The sequence below is a fragment of the Panthera leo genome, chromosome B3, assembly GCF_018350215.1.
Source record: "Panthera leo isolate Ple1 chromosome B3, P.leo_Ple1_pat1.1, whole genome shotgun sequence".
In the NCBI taxonomy this organism is placed as follows: Eukaryota; Metazoa; Chordata; class Mammalia; order Carnivora; family Felidae; genus Panthera; species Panthera leo.
Window position 1 is genome coordinate 33993953 of NC_056684.1, and position 17627 is coordinate 34011579.

The 17627-nt window shown below is 44.4% G+C and overlaps 1 protein-coding gene across 1 annotated transcript in view; it reads right to left on the bottom strand.

Annotated features, from left to right (window-relative positions):
* Positions 1-408: 408 nt before the first annotated feature.
* Positions 409-17627, bottom strand: part of THSD4 (thrombospondin type 1 domain containing 4) — a 543647-nt gene continuing 526428 nt past the window's right edge. The window contains exons 14-17 of the mRNA XM_042941521.1: positions 15936-16109; positions 8817-8996; positions 7617-7761; positions 409-2072 (exon numbers count right to left, since the gene is read on the bottom strand). Coding sequence (XP_042797455.1) covers positions 1930-2072; positions 7617-7761; positions 8817-8996; positions 15936-16109 — 642 coding nt within the window. The 3' untranslated portion in view covers positions 409-1929. The remainder of the gene's footprint in view (positions 2073-7616; positions 7762-8816; positions 8997-15935; positions 16110-17627) is intronic.

The following is a 17627-nucleotide window of genomic DNA, read 5'->3' on the forward strand; positions in this document are numbered from 1 at the left end:
CCGGAAGCAGGCTGCAGGCTCTGAGCTGTCAGCACAGAGCCCGATGTGGGGCTTGAACCCATGAGCTGTGAGATCACAACCTGAGCTGAAGTTGGAATCTTAACCCACTGAGCCACCCAGGTGCTGCTCTTGTGCTTCTTCTAAATGACATTTTCTTTTCTCTAGCTTACCTTATTGTAAGAATATAGTATATAATACATAATACACGTAAAAATATGCGTTGATTGCGTCATGGGTAAGGCTTCCAGTCAATGACAGGCTGTTAGTAGTTGAGTTTTTGGGGAGTCAAAGGCTACACAAGGATTTTTGACTGCACAGAGGGTGGCTGGCAGCCTAAGCCCCCTAACTATTCAAGGGTCAACCATATATATATATATATATATATATATATATATATATATATATTCTTTTTAATTGGCTTTTTAGGTGGTTTACCTTTCCCTATGCACTGCATCCCCCTTGCAGCCCGAGCCCTCTAGAACTGCAGAGTCAGGAGAAGGGCATCGGGGAGGATCCTGCCACTGTGGCTGTCACTGAAAGAGCCCACTGAAGGAGACCCTTCTGGCTGCTATATGAATGCAGATCTTAGTGCTCAAGTCTGGGATGGTGCGTATAGGTTGTGAGTCACAGTGGGAGGGAGGGATGGGAAGTCAAAACAGAAACCCATAAATCAAACTGGAAAAACCAAAGGGAGACTCTTTCTAATATAAACACAGGTTTTATGCTGAGACACGTTGGTTAGACTCTCCACTGGGTGATGTGTGGTGAACATCCCAGAAGTGACTGCGAAAGGAGGGAAAGCCCAGAGCCCAGAGATATGACACAAGGGCTCCGTGGCCAAAGGGACCCTGGTGTGCAGTTCCCTGGGGGTGGGGGGGAGGACACATATCACTGGGGAATGCACTCAGAATTTCAGGCATCACCTTGCTACCCCATTGACTTTCTTGTCTCATGGACAATTCCGTTAAGGACGGGGTTTAACAAAACCTGCGTAGGGTCCTGTAATGAGGATCTGTGACTTTGTCAGGGAAGGGACAAACAGAAACGGACTTTGGAAACAACAGAGTGCAGTGGATACAGTCTTGACCTTTGGCCAGAGGAAAGAATTCAAAAACTGGGTTTTGTTTGCTGAGCGGGGAAATTTCTCAGTCACTTGGTCTGAAATGAAGCCATGTCCTGTAGACCTAAGGCTTCTGGGCAGGCCTTGGGGTGAGTTGTATGGTCAGATGACAGGGGTCGGACTCAACTCTGCCACCGAACGGGTGAATGTACCTGGCAGGTCAGTTACACAAATTGAGCCTCAGTTTCCTTGTCAGTAAAATGGGGATAATGATTCGTTCCCTGGCTTCCATTCTGGGGCTTCGAGGGCCGCTAATGATCTAGTACCTGTGAATACACCTGTGAAACAATAAAGCACTATATTGACATGAGATATTTGTGTCATAAGGCAGGAAAAAGCCTAATGTCTTTGAGAATAAAAATAGGCACAGCCAGGCTGAGGTAACAGTGGGAAGCAGGCGTCTCAGCAAGGCTTGGTGGGGCTCCGGGGTGGGAGCTGCCTCTTCTGACTCCCCAAGGGGCCCCGATATTGAAAAGGGCAGTCGCACCATGGACGAGGCAGCGCCCCTTCAGTGACTTAGAAAGTGCTGGCACGGGAGTTGACTGAGAGCTACATGCACCCCGCCCCCCACTGCGTGGTTTTCAGATGGCACCTTACCAGGCGCCAGGTTTCCCAAGGAGGGATCATCAGTTTATGGTGACGCTAAAGGACAACCGTGGCCTGGCTCCTGGGCACGACGTGTCCGCTTTGCCGAAGGTGGGGTGGTGACTACGCTGGCTGGCGGCCTGGAAGCCTCTGGCGGAGCAGCGGCCAGCCAGTCCCACCGCCGACAGACTCCCCGACCACCCGACTGCCGCGGAGCGGGCGTGTTATCTGCTCCCCAGGAAGCCCGGGTGCCTGTTGGCCACACGCGTGCAGGAGGCACAGCAGGCCGTCTTGTAGTAGTTGTAGACACACAGTCGCGCCTGGACCACCACGTTGCAGTTGTAGTACCTGTCCTTGCAGTTTTCATCTGCAGCAGAAGAGAACAGAAAAGACTCTCTGAGCACAGAGCCAGCCCGGACCCATGGGAAGAGAAAGGACAGTGGACTTGGCTTTCCATCCTGGTCCTGCTTTAGTACCCATGGGAGGTGCAGGGTGGGCGAGGAGCTTACGTTTATCTTTTCTTTAAAAAAAAAAATTTTTTTTTTAATGTTTATTCATTTTTGAGACAGAGAGAGACAGAGCATGAACAGGGGAGGGTCAGAGAGAGGGAGACACAGAATCCAAAGCGGGCTCCAGGCTCCGAGCTGTCAGCCCAGAGCCTGACGCAGGGCTCGAACTCACGGACCGCGAGATCATGGCCTGAGCCGAAGTCAGACGCCCAACCGACTGAGCCACCCAGGCGCCCCTATCTTTTCCTTTTAAACATGGTAACAGAATGGACGGTGTCCTCCCTGCTCCCCAGCAGAGACACAGTTCCCAGAGTTCACTCCGCAGCCACGTCCCCTTTCTTCTCACCTGCCCCTGAGGTCATCAAACCCCACATTTGGTATTTATTATCCCCAATCCTTTCTTCATATGCGAGCTGTGAATGATCGTGCCCCAATCACTATGTGGCATTTAAACTTAAAAAAAAAAAAAAAAAAAAGATGCAGATTGTATATATTCCTTGGCGACGTGCTCTACGTCGACTTTGTGTGATTCGCTCATGTTTAATGAATGCTCTGCGGGAGTTCATTTTCATCGTACGTGCCGCAACTTATGGATCCATTTGTTGTTTTCAATTTTTTAAGACCGCAAACACTGCTCCTTTCAACAACTGTTACACATCCCCTTCTCTGGGTCCTGCTGGGTCACAAGGTAGATGCAAACTTACTGGATCCCATCCGATGGCTCTCCCAAGTGGGTGCAACAACCGACATTTTTGTCAGTGGTACAGACGAATTCCCTTTGTGCCGCATCTTTTTGCTGATCTGGCGGATGTGACATTATCCCCAAATGAGGTCGAACCTGTCGTCATCATACGCATACTGGCCATTCTGGCCATTCAAGTTTCCTTTTCTGTGACTTGCTTTTCCCATCCTTTGACCAATTGCTAATTTGGTTAACTTAAAACAAATGATTCAAGGACATTCTTTGCATATAATGGATCTGATCCTTTTTGTTCATTGTATGTGTTGCAACTATCTTCTCCACGCCTGAGGCCTTTCTTACCAGTTTGCCTAGTGTTGATTGGCAAATAGATTTTATTTTTCATATAATAGGCATTATAACATTTTACTTTGTGGTTTGGGATTTGTGTTTCTCATCGAAGAAATGATTCCCTATGCTAACAGACGTATTTCCGCTTATTCTCTTTTAAAAGTTACAAAAACTTCTCTTCACGTTTATTTCCCTAATTCACCCAGAATTGATGTGTGGGCATGTGCGGTGACAAGGAGGAATTCAATTTGGATTTTTTTCTCTGTGGGTAAACAATTGTTTCATTACCATTAACTGAACGTTCGTGTTTCCTCCCCAGATTCGTAATGTTAACTTTGCCCATGTATCACAAGCCACGCTATGCTCGAGTGTATATGGGGAACTCTATTCCGTTCCTTTGGTTTAGTTACCTATCCTTGTGCCAGTATCTCCTGATACATCGTAGGATATGTTCCCCAACATTGGTCATTATCAAAATCACCTTGCCTATTATTATTTCTTTGCTTTTGCTCTTCTGTGTAAACTTTAGACACTGTCTGTTAGATTTTTCTATGAAAAGCCCTGTCTAGATTTTGATTAACGTTGCTTGAACTTACAGATTAATCAGGAAAATAACTGACATAATTTCAGATGCTTGCTTTTTGATATGCCTCACAAGTATATTTAATCCATTTATGCATCATGACATACAGCTTTACCACATTCTTTTCAAGACGTCAATTCTGTCCTATGTGCAGTAGCATAATCAGCCATTTCCTTCTCCCGGTAGAAATGTAATTGCTTCCGATTTCTATGAGTCACAAGAAATTCTACAATTCAGTCACTTACCAATTCTACACAATTTTCTGAGCCCTATTCCTCATGTATGTGCATATCCATACATTTTTGAGAGCAAAGCTTGAGTGTAAATTTCTGGAAGCAGAGTCACTGAGTCAAAGACACCGAATACTTTATGTATTGAATGATAGTGCCAAAGTTCTCCTAGAAGATTACATTCCCCCCACAACTTTGCCAACAGTGAATACTGTCCAATTTTTAAAAGTTTTCCAGTCTTAGGGAAAAACACAGACTACCATTATTTTTAAAATTTGCCTTTTTGATGTGCTAGTGAAGCTGATTACTAACTCTGCCTCTTCCACTATGTTTGTTCGTATCTTTTATCCTTTATAAAATTGGATCACTTGTCTTGTCACGTACACAGCAAAACTGAAGGAAAGGTACAGAGGTATAGGGATTCTTTTCTTTGTGAGACAGAGAGAGACAGAGCACAAGCGGGGGAGGGGCAGAAAGAGAGAGGGAGACACAGAATCCTTAGCAGGCTCCAGGCTCTGAGCTGTCAGCACAGAGCCTGACTCGGGGTTTGACCTCATGAACCATGAGATCATGACCTGAGCTAAAGTCGGATGCTTGACTGAGCCACCCAGGAGCCCCTCTTATCTCTTTAAACTAATTTGTGTGAGTTTTATGTATATTAAGGATTTGACTCTGCTTGAGTGGCATTTATTTGATTCTTTGATTCTAAGATACGGTCAGTTGTGAGGTGATTTAGTAACGGCTCTCTGGAATTAAGTGAAAGATTATAAAAATGTATGTAGATTTCAAAAACCTGATAACAGCATACATTTGCCCATGTACTCACACACTATTTTCTTCTCGAGCATTATAACCAAATGTGCACCCGAGCCATCTTTGCTCTCCCAGTGTATACAGATTCTTGCTGGGTGCAACTGTCTGGGATACACTTTGTGCTTCATAACTCTGGCTCACAGCCTGGACATTTTTAGTACCTTTAGCTCTGATGGTGTCGATCGGGATCAATCTGAGGCATATGAAAGAATACCACGGTTTTGCTTACATTTTCTCTTTTGTTAAATCTCATAGTTTCCCTTTTCCTGAATTGAATTTTCTATAATTGGAAACTAAACGGTTTTTTTTCTTGTCCTTGCAAAGACATCATAGACAAGTGGAAAAGAGCAAAGCAGACTGGTAAAAAATTTCTATCATGTCAAATTAGTTAGAAACCTGGAGGAGATGTCTGCTAGCTGAGGGCTAGCCCTTCAGAACACACGAACTGTTTATACCAATCACTCCCAGCCTGCAAACTGTACAATCAGTTCTATGGGTCTGGTAATTTTGGCTGTCTTTAATTATCTTGGGCTGGCCCGAGACAAGTAGACAAGTTTATATACACAACTTTTCTTTCCAGTGTTGCATTACTTTTTTTAAAAAACAATTTACCTAACAATTTAGGATCCACATTTAAATGAATGCTTTAATTATGTGTTGCCAATGTAAGTAAGTTGATGGAGGCGACATCTAGGTGAACATGTTTGTGTGTATGAATCGGCAATGGTACTTCTGTCACTCTGGGCTCTGGCTCCTGGCTGGACGGTTTCCTCTCATATTGATTGTGTCACATTGCAGTAAGGTATATTTCACATTGTCTCACAATCGTTCCTCATTCTCTCTCTCTTTTCCTTTCTTTGCTTCTTTCAACTTGGGTTATGATGTCTGTGATGGTTCATTTTGTGTGTCAACTTTACTAGTGATGGGGAGCCCAGATTGAAAGTGATTTCCGGGTGTGTTTCTGGATGAGGTTGCATTGGAACTGACGGGCCCTGTAAAGCAGGTGGCCCTCCCCATTGCAGATGGGCCTCATCCACTGAAGGCCTGAACAGGATGTAAAACAGAGGAAGGAGGACTTTGCCCCTTTTCTGTCTCACCGCTTGAGCTGGACATTTCATGTCGTCATCTCGGCTCTTGGACTGGGATTCACGCCATCAGCTCCCCCTGGTTCTCAGGCCTTCAGACTCAGATTGAATTACACCAGCAGCTTTCCCGAGTCTCCAGCTTGTGACAGGTAGATTGTGGGGCTTCTCAGCTTCTACAGTCATGTAAGCCAATTACTCATTTCTCCCTTCTTTTCTCTCTTTACCTATCTATCTATCTATCTATCTATCCATCTACCTATCTATTTATCTATCTATCCATCTATCTATCCATCTATCTATCCATCTCTCTCTCTCTCTCTCTCTCTCTCTCTCTCTCTCTCTCTATCATCTATCATCTACCTATCATCTATCTATCTGTCATCTTTTGTCTACCTACCCACTTATCCATCCGTCTATCTTTCCTATTGGTTCTGGTTCTCTAGAGAGCCCTAATACAATGTTCTTAACAGAAAAATGTTTTTAATTAATTATGTTTTTACATTCAGCAATGAGGCCTCTGAGTTTTGGGTCTAGTTTATGAAGACTTAACCAACTCTGAGATACCTTTTCTCTGGCATTTTTACAGTATGTTTTTTTTAATGTAAGGATCTTCAATCCATTAGGCACTTGTGTTTCTATATGGCATAAGGCAAGATTTAAGATGCTTTTCTTTGTTTTTCCAAATGGATCTTCAACTATCTGAATACAGTGGAGATCTCTCCTTTCCGTACGTCCTTAATATTAGACTATCATACTTCACTTCCTTGGTATAAAGGAATCTGTTTCAGAATTATGTATTATAACATTGATATGCCTGTCTCTTCCTGAATCAGTAGCATATAGTTTTAATTTATGTAGTTTTATAATATGTTCAAGTATATGATAAGGCAATATATTAAATTTTTTTAATGTTTATTTATTTTTGAAAGAGAAAGGGAGGGGGAGAGAGAGAGAGAGAGAGAGAGAGAGGCACAAATGGGGAAGAGGCAGAGAGAGAGAGACACAGAATCCGAAGCAGGCTCCAGGCTCTGAGCTGTCAGCACAGGATCTGACTCAGGGCTCAAACTCACAAACTGTGAGATCATGACCTGAGCGGAAGTCTGATGCTTAACCGACTGAGCCACCCAGGAGCCCTGGCAATCTATTTGAACATATTATATGCTGAACCCCATGAACCTTATTTTATCCTCTTTATAGTATTGAGTGTTCCCACCCAGGAACAGTTAGTCTCTCTATTCACTCACATTTCCTTTTATGTTCTATACCAAGGTTTTCTTATTTTTAATTATTATTTAACATTAAAAAAATAGATTTAGACCTTTCTTATTAATTTTCTTCCTTACACTGACTTGTTCCCACAGTTAAAAGTTGAACTCTCACTACTTTGACCTTAAAGATAATGGAACCGAATCTCTGAAACCATTAGCATTTTAATTAGTTCGCATTTAAGTTTGGAGGGTGTTTTGGATCACCATCCCTGCTATGAACAGTCATCTTAAACTGTGAAACTTATCACACTGAAAGTATTTTGACCCCCTGAACTCCATGACTATGCACAAGGTCATGGAGAGATCTAGATGGGCTTGGCATTTTCATACCAGAGAACTTGATGGAGTTTAAGAAGGATGTATCTTTTCTCCTAGAAAGGAATCCCTACTTACCAACTTCAGGGACACAGTCCTGAGGGTTACAAGATTCTTTCTCTTCTGGTTTCAACTGAGGGTCACAGAGATTGCTTAGGGTCATGTCATCTGACAGGCAGCGCACTTCCCGGACCCGGAAGCCACCTTGGCAGCTCTTGGAGCACTGCATGGTGACAAAAGGAGAGCGTTAAGAGATTTTTGACAGCCCATTAGCCTAGCACATTGGAGGCGCAGATTTTCGAAGATTTGAAACATCTTCAAAAGGAGACCAAATACTAAAACAAACTCCCATGCGTCCAGCAGCATCAACAACCATCAACTCACAGCCAATTATGTCCCAACTATACCCCAACCACGTCCCCTGTACAACAGCATTTCTCAGAATGTCCAAGGATACCTGCATCCAACTCACCTAAGGAACTTGTTCAAAATGCAAAATACTTGGCTAGGGTGGAGCCAGAATCCGGTCTTTCCAAACAAAATGCTGGTTGATTCTTTTGCACACACTAAAACTGATGGGGTGCCTGGGTGGCTCAGTCAGTGAAGTGTCCGACTTCAGCTCAGGTCATGATCTCCTGGTTTGTGGGTTCAAGCCCTGCACTGGGCTCTGTGCTGACAGCTCAGAGCCTGGAGCCTGCTTCAGATTCTGTGTCTCCCTCTCTCTCTGCCCCTCCCCCACTTGCATTCTCTTTCTCTTTCAAAAATAAATAAACATTAAAAAAATTATTGGGGTGCCTGGGTGGCTCAATCGGTTAAGCGACCGACTTCAGCTCAGGTCATGATCTCACAGCTCGTGAGTTTGAGCCCCGCGTCAGGCTCTGTGCTGACAGCTCAGAGCCTGGAGCCTGCTTCGGATTCTGTGTCTATCTCTCTGCCCCTAACCCACTTGCATTCTGTCTCTGTCTCTCTCAAAAATAAATAAACATTACAAAAAAATTAAAAAAAATAAAAAAATAAAAAAATAATTAAAAAATAAATAAATCAAATTGAGAGTCACTGCTTTATGGCCTCTTCAGTTTAGAGATCAAGATGGTCCCAGCCTTTGGCTCCTCCCACCAAGCAGGCCCCAACAGCCACTGTCTAGAGTAGGTCACTGTAGGGAATCTACTCCAGGGCTGAGCCCAGTGCCTGCACACAGTAGGTGGTCTGGCTGTCTATGGGAGGAAAACAAAAGCATGATGTACTAATGTGATGTCTATAAAGAGCACCATGACTTACCATGCTCCATTCTGTGCTAAACCATTTGGCCCCACAAGGCTTGAGGTGGCATGACTGCTGGCGGGGGGGTCTTTCCAGGAAGGAACATTCATATGGGTCCAACACTTCAAAGGTGTCTACGTTCTTCCTAACACAAATCACCTCCCTCTGTTGGGTCCCGCTCCCACACTCGATGGAACACTGGAGAAAAATCAGAGAAGGATGGGTGTCACATGACAGAAAGGGGACGAGAACATCAAGCGGTGTCTGTTTGAGTGCTTTTTATCATCAGTTCAGTGGGGATGAGCCCAACGGCACCTGGAAAATATTACTGGACGAAAAGTTGCAGGTGGATTCCAATTTTCCTAACAGCTCTGTGTTTGGAATGGAGAGTAGGTGCCCTGGGTTATCACAGCGCCAGGATTGTGGTGCCCTCTGTGGTGAGACTGAAACGGTTTCTTTTAGACCACCTCTTTTATATAACCCCTCCCCGGGCACACAGGCAGGAACACATCAGCCTGTCAATTTGGTTGTCCCTGTCCGGTAGATTCTGACACTGCTCATTGTAAAACAATGAACCAACATTCTGATGGCTTTGCCAGGTCGCAGCGCGTGGATACTGGGAATGAAGTAGTCTCTTAGAGCCCACACACCTGTGGATGAAGGGCTAAATTAAAATTCTTTGGGATGCACAAACGTGAGAAGATCCAAGACTGGGGACAATGCCCCCTGTGGTCAACCCTCCCCTCCCAACAGGTGGCCAGCAGGAAGCTTTGACGTTGGAGTTCAAGCCTTTCACTTCCCAGCTTGGTGGGAAGTGTGCAGGGGGTAGTCACACAAAGAGGGTGGTCAGACAATTACATGTATTGGCGTATTTTGTTAGTTTCCACGAAGACGATGCATATAACTGCTCACCAATTATTCTATTTAAGTATCTGTTACTTTGTAAAATGTTTTCTGTTCACGTTTGGTTGACTCTTAACACTTCTTGATTACAAAAATTTTAAACTGTGATCTATATTCTTCTAGAGACTTTAAATAATCTACTACCTGTATAAGAGCCTCTAATAATTTCTTCAGTTGAAACTCTTAACTTTACCTTTACTGTCTGTATGCAGGAACATAATCGAATTAAAAAAACGGGGGAAAACCCACACATATCTACAGAAAAAAAAGACAAACCCCAAACCAATAGACTATGAATTAAGCACACAGGACATCATAAGCATCACCCTCAGCAATTTCCCCTTTGTGCCCTTTTTTGGGTGGGCGGGGCATCCTCATAAGACATCCAGAGAATACGTCTTCTTAGTTTGTTTTTCCTATTTTTTTCCACGATAGTTTATGATTGATTTGGAGTATATTCAGGTTTTGTCCTTTTCTTACAAATGCTGCAGACAATGACAGCACCGGAGGCAGGGGAGGAGCCTGACCAGGCTGCCAGGCAAAGGTCTGGCCTCCCCTGCAGGAGGAGTGAGTGTGCGTGTTAAAGCAAGGGTGGAATAGGAGACGTGGAAACTAGTCCAGACATCGTCACTCAATAGCTCTGTGACTTTAGCCAAGATATTGCACTTCCCCATGGCTCTACTGTCTCACTTGCAAAGTGGCGGTTTGGAAACCTAATCAGAAAGACTCCTCCCCGCCATGACTGCTCTGAGGGTCTGTGTCTGTACTGAGTGCTTGGCGGAATAGCAGAGTACAAACCTTGACCAAAACCTGAAGTTATTTGATGCTGTTTTTAGAAAGTCCTTGAAGAGATTAGGTAATTAAGGGAGAATGAGTACATAGCTCAGCCTTCTACCCTCAATGCCCAGAAATGGCAGAATATTTGCGTTAGGAACAAGTGAATGTATGTGTGTATGGCAGGGGCGGGAGGGGGTGTAATATACGTGTGCATGCACAAAATAGCATTTGAAAACAAGAAAGGATACTCATCCTTGGTGGAACGGAAGTTATGGGGGATACTAGAACGGTGAAAGGCAGCTGAGACTAAATTGAAGAAGCACATCATAGTTCCAAATGCACACGCAGGAGGATGCCTGGCAAGGAGGAGAGTTCAGGTGCTTTGGGTGAGAAGGAATATGAGGAGCAGGAGAGAGGACTCAAGGCAGGGAGAGAGTGGCCGCTAAGGTACTGACCAGGAACAGCTGGGCTGGCCTGACTGTGCCCGGGTGCCTGACAGTAAAGACATCTGCCCCTACTGTCAAAGGGCAAAGTGAAGGCATTCTCAGATTTTCAATGGCTCAGAAACTTACCACTCATGATCCTATTTGAAAGACTTACTGACTAACGGTCTCTAACCAGATAAAAAAGAACCTGGAAGAAGACACACCAGCAAGGACATAAAGCAGAAGTTGGCAAAAGCTGTTGTTAATAATGGATACAGGGGTTTCCAGGGATGATGAAGATGTTCGGGAATCAGACAGTGGTGGTGGCTGTACAGTTTTGTGGATATACTAAAAACCACTGAATTGTATACTTTTAATTTTTTTTTTAACGTTTTTATTTATTTTTGAGACAGAGAGAGACAGAGCATGAATGGGGGAGGGGCAGAGAGAGAGGGAGACACAGAATCGGAAGCAGGCTCCAGGCTCTGAGCCATCAGCCCATAGCTCGACGTGGGGCTCGAACTCACAGACTGTGAGATCGTGACCCGAGCTGAAGTCGGACGCTTAACCGACTGAGCCACCCAGGCGCCCCTGAATTGTATACTTTTAAAAGGGTGAATTCTGGGGCGCCTGGGTGGCTCGGTCAGTTGGGCGTCAGACTTCGGCTCAGGTCATGATCTTGCAGTTGGTGATTTCGAGCCCCACGTCAGGTCTGTGCTGACGGCTCACAGCCTGGAGCCTGCTTCGGATTCTGTGTCTCCCTCTCTCTCTGCCCCTCCCCCGCTCATGCTCTGTCTCTGTCTCAAAAATAAAGCCACATTAAAAAAATTTTTTTAAAGGGTGAATTTTATGGTATGTGAATTATATTTCAATAAAAAGAACCTTTGGGTGGGAGAAAGCTATTTTTAAACCTAAATTTTCTCAATGTTCAGTATTTTCTATAAAATTAGTTAAATTAATATGCAGCTGGATCCAGATGATCTCAAGATCTTTTGGGAGCTATTGTGGATGGAGAAAGTGGAGATAAATAAATGAGGACTTAAGGTTTCTGTTTTCTTTTGGGGGAAGATGTAGTTATAGATAACACAGATAGAAACATAAAACTTTAAAAACTGCTAAATATTTGAATGTTATTACCAAATGAATAAAAATAGAATTTATAACTTCCAAAATGTTAGAGGGAAAAATGGAATTAGAGAAACCTAATCAATGCAAATGTGCAGAAAGTTAAGAAGAAACAGACCCAGAAAGCATGGCAATAACCTAAACAGGAAACACAAGTTAAGATGGCAGGGGAAAGTCCAAACATATAACTGATTGCAATAAATGTGAATGGTTAAATTTTAATTCTTAAAAAAACAGAGACTTGCTTGGGGCGCTTAGGTGGCTCAGCTGGTTAAGTGTCTGACACTCGGTTTCAGCTTAGGTTGTGATCTCACTGTGAGATCCACTGTCAGCATGGAGCCCGCTTGGGAGTCTCTCTCCTCCTGCCCCTCCCCCACTCCCTCTTGTTCTTTCTTAAAATAAATAAACATTAAAAACAGCTCCAAACCACACCAAACCAAAACTACAGAGACTTGCAGGTTGGGTAAAAATATAGTCTTGCCTACAAAACACATACCTCGGAAAAGTACATAAGAAGGTGACAAAGATGCACCAGGTGAAATTCGACAATGAGAAATGAGAGTAATGCAAATATCAGGTAAATTATAATTCATGGCGAAAAGCCTAGAAGAGCAAGTGGTATTTAACAGGGATAACTACTTCCACTGAGCAGTGGGAGCGATTATGTGTGTTTGTACACCCGAAGAATTCCTGCAGTTGTACATTGGTGGATCACTGATCCAAGACCAGATGAGAGTGGAGATATCTGCTCAAGATATCCGTGAAATCCAGACAGATAGGCAGACAAGAGGGCTGCTCTCAATGGCTAGAGACTGTGAAAGACCCCCCAGAACAAAGACAATGTACAGGTGAAGTAAACCCAGAACTGGCGGGGAAGATAGGAAACATCTGTGGTCCGTCTAGGCACTGATCTAGATACTGGTGGAATACCCTGAGTAGGAGTTGGGCTACTTTGGCTGCAGGTAGAAAAGAGACTCCTTAAGCTTGACAGGTGTCCTTCTCTTGGATTGGCTTGCTCCACAAGCCTCAACAAGGCCGCTGCTAACACCCGTGCTCACGACTTCCCAGGGAGTCTCTTCCCCCTAAGTCCACACTAAAAGTCCCAGAGAAAAACTCTGCTTGGCTTGGCTTGGGTTACACGTCCCCCCTGGACAATTCACTGTGACCAGGCTAGTGGGGTGTTCCAGATGCAACTATCGTTCAAACCACATCGATGGAAGCAACATTTATTTTTATTTTAGTTTCAATAAATAAGCATGCTCTACTTCATTTTCTCTGGGGACAACATCAGATTCCCAGGGTATGGAGGTGCCAGCAGACCCCAACATCCTTATAAATCCAGAACGAAAACCTTGTCACATTCAGTCATGTCCTGACCCTTTTGGACAACAGGGCAATAAATTCTGTTTCTAATCTTGGCAGAAACAAACACTGCCTTCACCCAGATTCACATCACTCTCAGTTCTCTGAGTAGGTCAGGAGTCAACGGGAGGCCTGCCAGGAAAAAGGACCCTGAGTCCTGCTCCCCTCTCGTCTTGGGAGATTGGTAGACATTCGAGTTGAATTGTACTGCTCATCCTCACCATGTGAGGGCTGTTACAATTTCCCATAGGGCTCTTCCCATTGCCTCGGTTTCTGTGGGTACGTTGTGTAACACAGCTCCTTCTGAATTATCTTTGGGATTCAGGTCCCACGCCCTAAGTGTTTTGCTATCAATAATGACACAGAAATAGCCGGCAGACAAAATCATAACCATGGGGAAAAGGGAACTACTATTTATTAGTTGGTATTCTTATCCTCATGTTTGGATGGGGAAACAGGCCCACAGAGGTTAAGCTGACTGCCCGGAGTCAGAAGAACTACAGAGAAAATGGGCTGGGGTCAGTTATCAGGTGTTATCTGCCTCTGATACCCACTCGGGTAGCACTGGAAGTACTTGGATTCTCTTTCTTTCTGAATTTTCTATATTTTACCGTTTGTATTATAAAAACATTAAAGGAAACTTGAGAAGAAAACATTTCCCCATGTTGTTCATATAAAACCCTATTCTTTGAAGCGGCTGAGATGACATTCATGTATTTTCTTATTCTGGTTTTCACTTGCCACTATATCATGTGTACTTTCTACGTCTCCCTAATTATCACTGTTGTTGTTACATGATATTGTAATGAGTTATGATATACCATAATATGCCTACGTGCCCTGCTGTCATGAACACCTCTGTTAAAAAATGCCTTTTTTGCCCCCCCTTCTGGTAATTATTTTCTTAAAAAGAATCCCCAGAAGCAGAGTGACTGGTTAAGGCAAATGAACATTTTTATGGTTCTTGACTTTTATGGCCAAACTGCTTTCCAAGGGGGTTGTATCAGCTTACAAGGACGGGGCAGTCCATTTTTTCAGGGTCTGTTTTTAAGGATACTTAAAAGAAATAAAATTCTATATGGAGCCAGAGGTCCTGATAATGTATAAATCAGGATCATCAGCCAAAAACGTCTGGGAGAACCAGCCAGCCCTGAGAGCCAAATGCTTAGGGGCCCAAGAACTCAAAGTACTAATGTTAATCATAACGGGGCAGTAAGAAGGAATGATCTTTTTTCCACATTTTCTTAGGGAGCCTGTGTTCAATTCTGGAACACTGAGGGGGAAAAAAAAATCAATTGATCAATTCAGTTGCTTTCTTAAAGTATTTGGTATTATCTGTTCTTTATAAGGAACAGCCTCAACTTTTTCTACATGAGCTTCTATTTTCTCCTGTTATTGAGACATAATTGACAACAATTGTAATATATTTAAAATGTACTCATGATGGTTTGATGTACATATGCATTGTGAAAGGATTCCCACAGTCAAGCTAATCAACACCTCCATCACCTCCCATATTTCTCTCTTTTGTGTGTGAGAACACTTACATTGTATCCTCTTAGCAAATTTTGACGATACGGTATTTTCAGTTATCCTCATCGTGTTATACATTAGATCCTCAGAACTTTTTTTATCTTACAATTGAAAGTCTGTCTGTTTTACCCACCTTTCTCTATTTTCCCCACCCCACCCCCACCCCCAGGCCCCGGCAGCCACCGTTCTGCTGTTTCTCCGCGTTCCAGGTTTTTTTTTTCAGATCCCACACGTAAGTGACACCATGCAGTGTCTTTGTCTGTCTGGCCTATTTGATGGCCTTCGGGTCTACCTGTGTTGCAACAAAGGGCAGGATCTCCTTCTTTTTTATGGTTGAATAATATCTATCCTACATCAGTTATATGTATCACATCTCCTTTACCCACCCACGTCTCAACAGACACTTAGGTTATTTCCAGATGTCGGCTATGGTGTATAATGCTTCTACGAACACAAAGGTGCAGGTATCTCTTCGAGACACTGATTTTGCTTCCTTTGCATATATCCCCACAGGTAGTATTGCTGGACCCTATCTATTTGTGCTTCTGACACTCAAATACAGAAATACAGACAAAACTGGCTTTACTGTCGATAATAATGGCAGCGGCAGCTATGATGTAGAGTGTATTTGTTGTATGGCAAGCAAATGCGCTGCATTCTTTATACACATTTCCTTCTTCATTTCTTCTAAAAAGAACCTCATACAGTGCGGTCATTAGCAGCATTTTATAGACAAAGAAACTATGCTAGACCATACTCTCCTGAGGGCAGGGATATTTGTTTTGTTCATTGATGTAATTCATGTGCTTAGAAGAGCACATAGTAGGAGCTCAAGAAACACTGTTGACTGAATGCAGCTCCAAGAGCATAAGTAGCCTCTCCAGGGTCACGGGCAGCACTGCTGGGATTCAAGCCCAGGATGCCTGGGCTACTCCCACTTCTGGTTCCTGACCCCTCTGCTATTGATGCTCTTACCAGAGACAGACAAACACAGTCAGTTCTGGCCACTCACCTGGCTCCAGCTCCCCGCAAACCACTCCACCTTGCCCGTGCAGGGCCCATTGTCACACGGGGTGGCCTCCGCTGGCCGGTTGTTCCCACAGCCTTCCAGGGGCAGGCTGCTGACGTGGTTGGTCATGCACACCACTGAGCGTGTCCGCACTCCAGCCCCACACTCCGCTGAGCACTGAGAGACAGGAGATAGTTCCATTAGAGGGGACACCCCTACAGGCTCGGAAACCACTTTCAAATGATGTGAAGGAGAACTGAACATCTCATTTCCCTACCAACTCTTTCCCTTCGGAGTCTCTGATCACTTTTCCCGCATAGCCTACTCCATTATGGAGTACCAGTAGGGCAACCCCGCCCCCCCCATCTTAGATTTTCTGGGACAGTCTTCTTTCCAAATATCCTGTCCCACTATTGGGATTCATACGCTTACACACTTGTCAGACTGCCTGTCTTGGCTTTTGCTTTTGAAAACATATCCAGTAGCAGAAGAATGAGAGAGCATGAACACTTGGGCCTCTGTCTACCTGCTGGTAGCCGACATTGGGCTAGTCTGGGGAGACTGGGGAAGTGAAGTCTGTCACCTCATCATTGCCGCCTGCTATTAAGTCCCTGAAGGCCACAGCTGTGACAGTGTTAGGAGACAGCTTGGTATAGAGGGAGAGCTTGGCCCGGGAACCAGGCACATCGGTGTTAATATGTCTACTAGCTGGGTGGCCTGGGGCAAGTGACCCAGCCCCTCACGTGTTTGGCATACTCACCTGGACAGCTGGCATAGGACAGGTAAGGAATGATGCGCTCTGCGTATAGCAGATGTCCAAAAAATGGTATAAGGGGCTTTAAAGGGTCAAGTCCTATATCTCCGCTCTAAAATAGAGAAACTGAGGCAAGGTCTTCACTTACAGCCACAGAACCACCAGGATTTGTCTCCTATAATCACACTGTTCTCATCTAGTGCCTAGTAAACACATTCCTGAGCCATACCCTAAAGCTCAAAGAGCGTTCTCCATCTGTCTTGAAATACTTTGGAATGCTGCCTTATTTTGCTTCTCATCCTGTACATGCAGACATTTTCTGGACCTCTCTGTCTGAGTGTTCCCCAGATACCTCATGTTCAGCATGTAAAATAATGGAACCCTGCCTTCACCACCAACCCCATTGCTACTCTTGGTTTTCCAAGTTGTGCTCAAATTTCTACCAGGATTCAAAAGTTGACTGTTCTTCTGAGTTCTTGCTTCCAACATCTAGCCAACCATCAGGTCTTACAGATGTGGTTTGACCACATTTTTTCCTGTTGTGTTCCTTTCTGCCCACGGTTCCCAGCACTACTAACGTTCTTCCCCTGGACTGTGGTCACAGCCTGTTACTCAGCCTCATCACCCTTTCTAATTTGTTGGGCTTCCAGGTGTTGGGACTGCCATGCTGAAAGTCCCCCTGATGCCATCCCATTCCAACATGGATTTCCCCACCTGACATCAAAGCTTTCCTAGAAGAAGACCTCAGTCAACCTCAGCCAACCTCAGTCTTCTAGGCTAACTCACCATTATTCTATCCCACACACCTCATGCTGGACAGAGGCAGGGTCCTCCATTCGCCATCGCATGAAGGGCTCACTGGACCTTGGCCATGCTGTTCCTTCTATCTACCTAGAGCGCTCTTCCCCTTCCCCAGGACACACCAAAATCTGTTAAGGCTC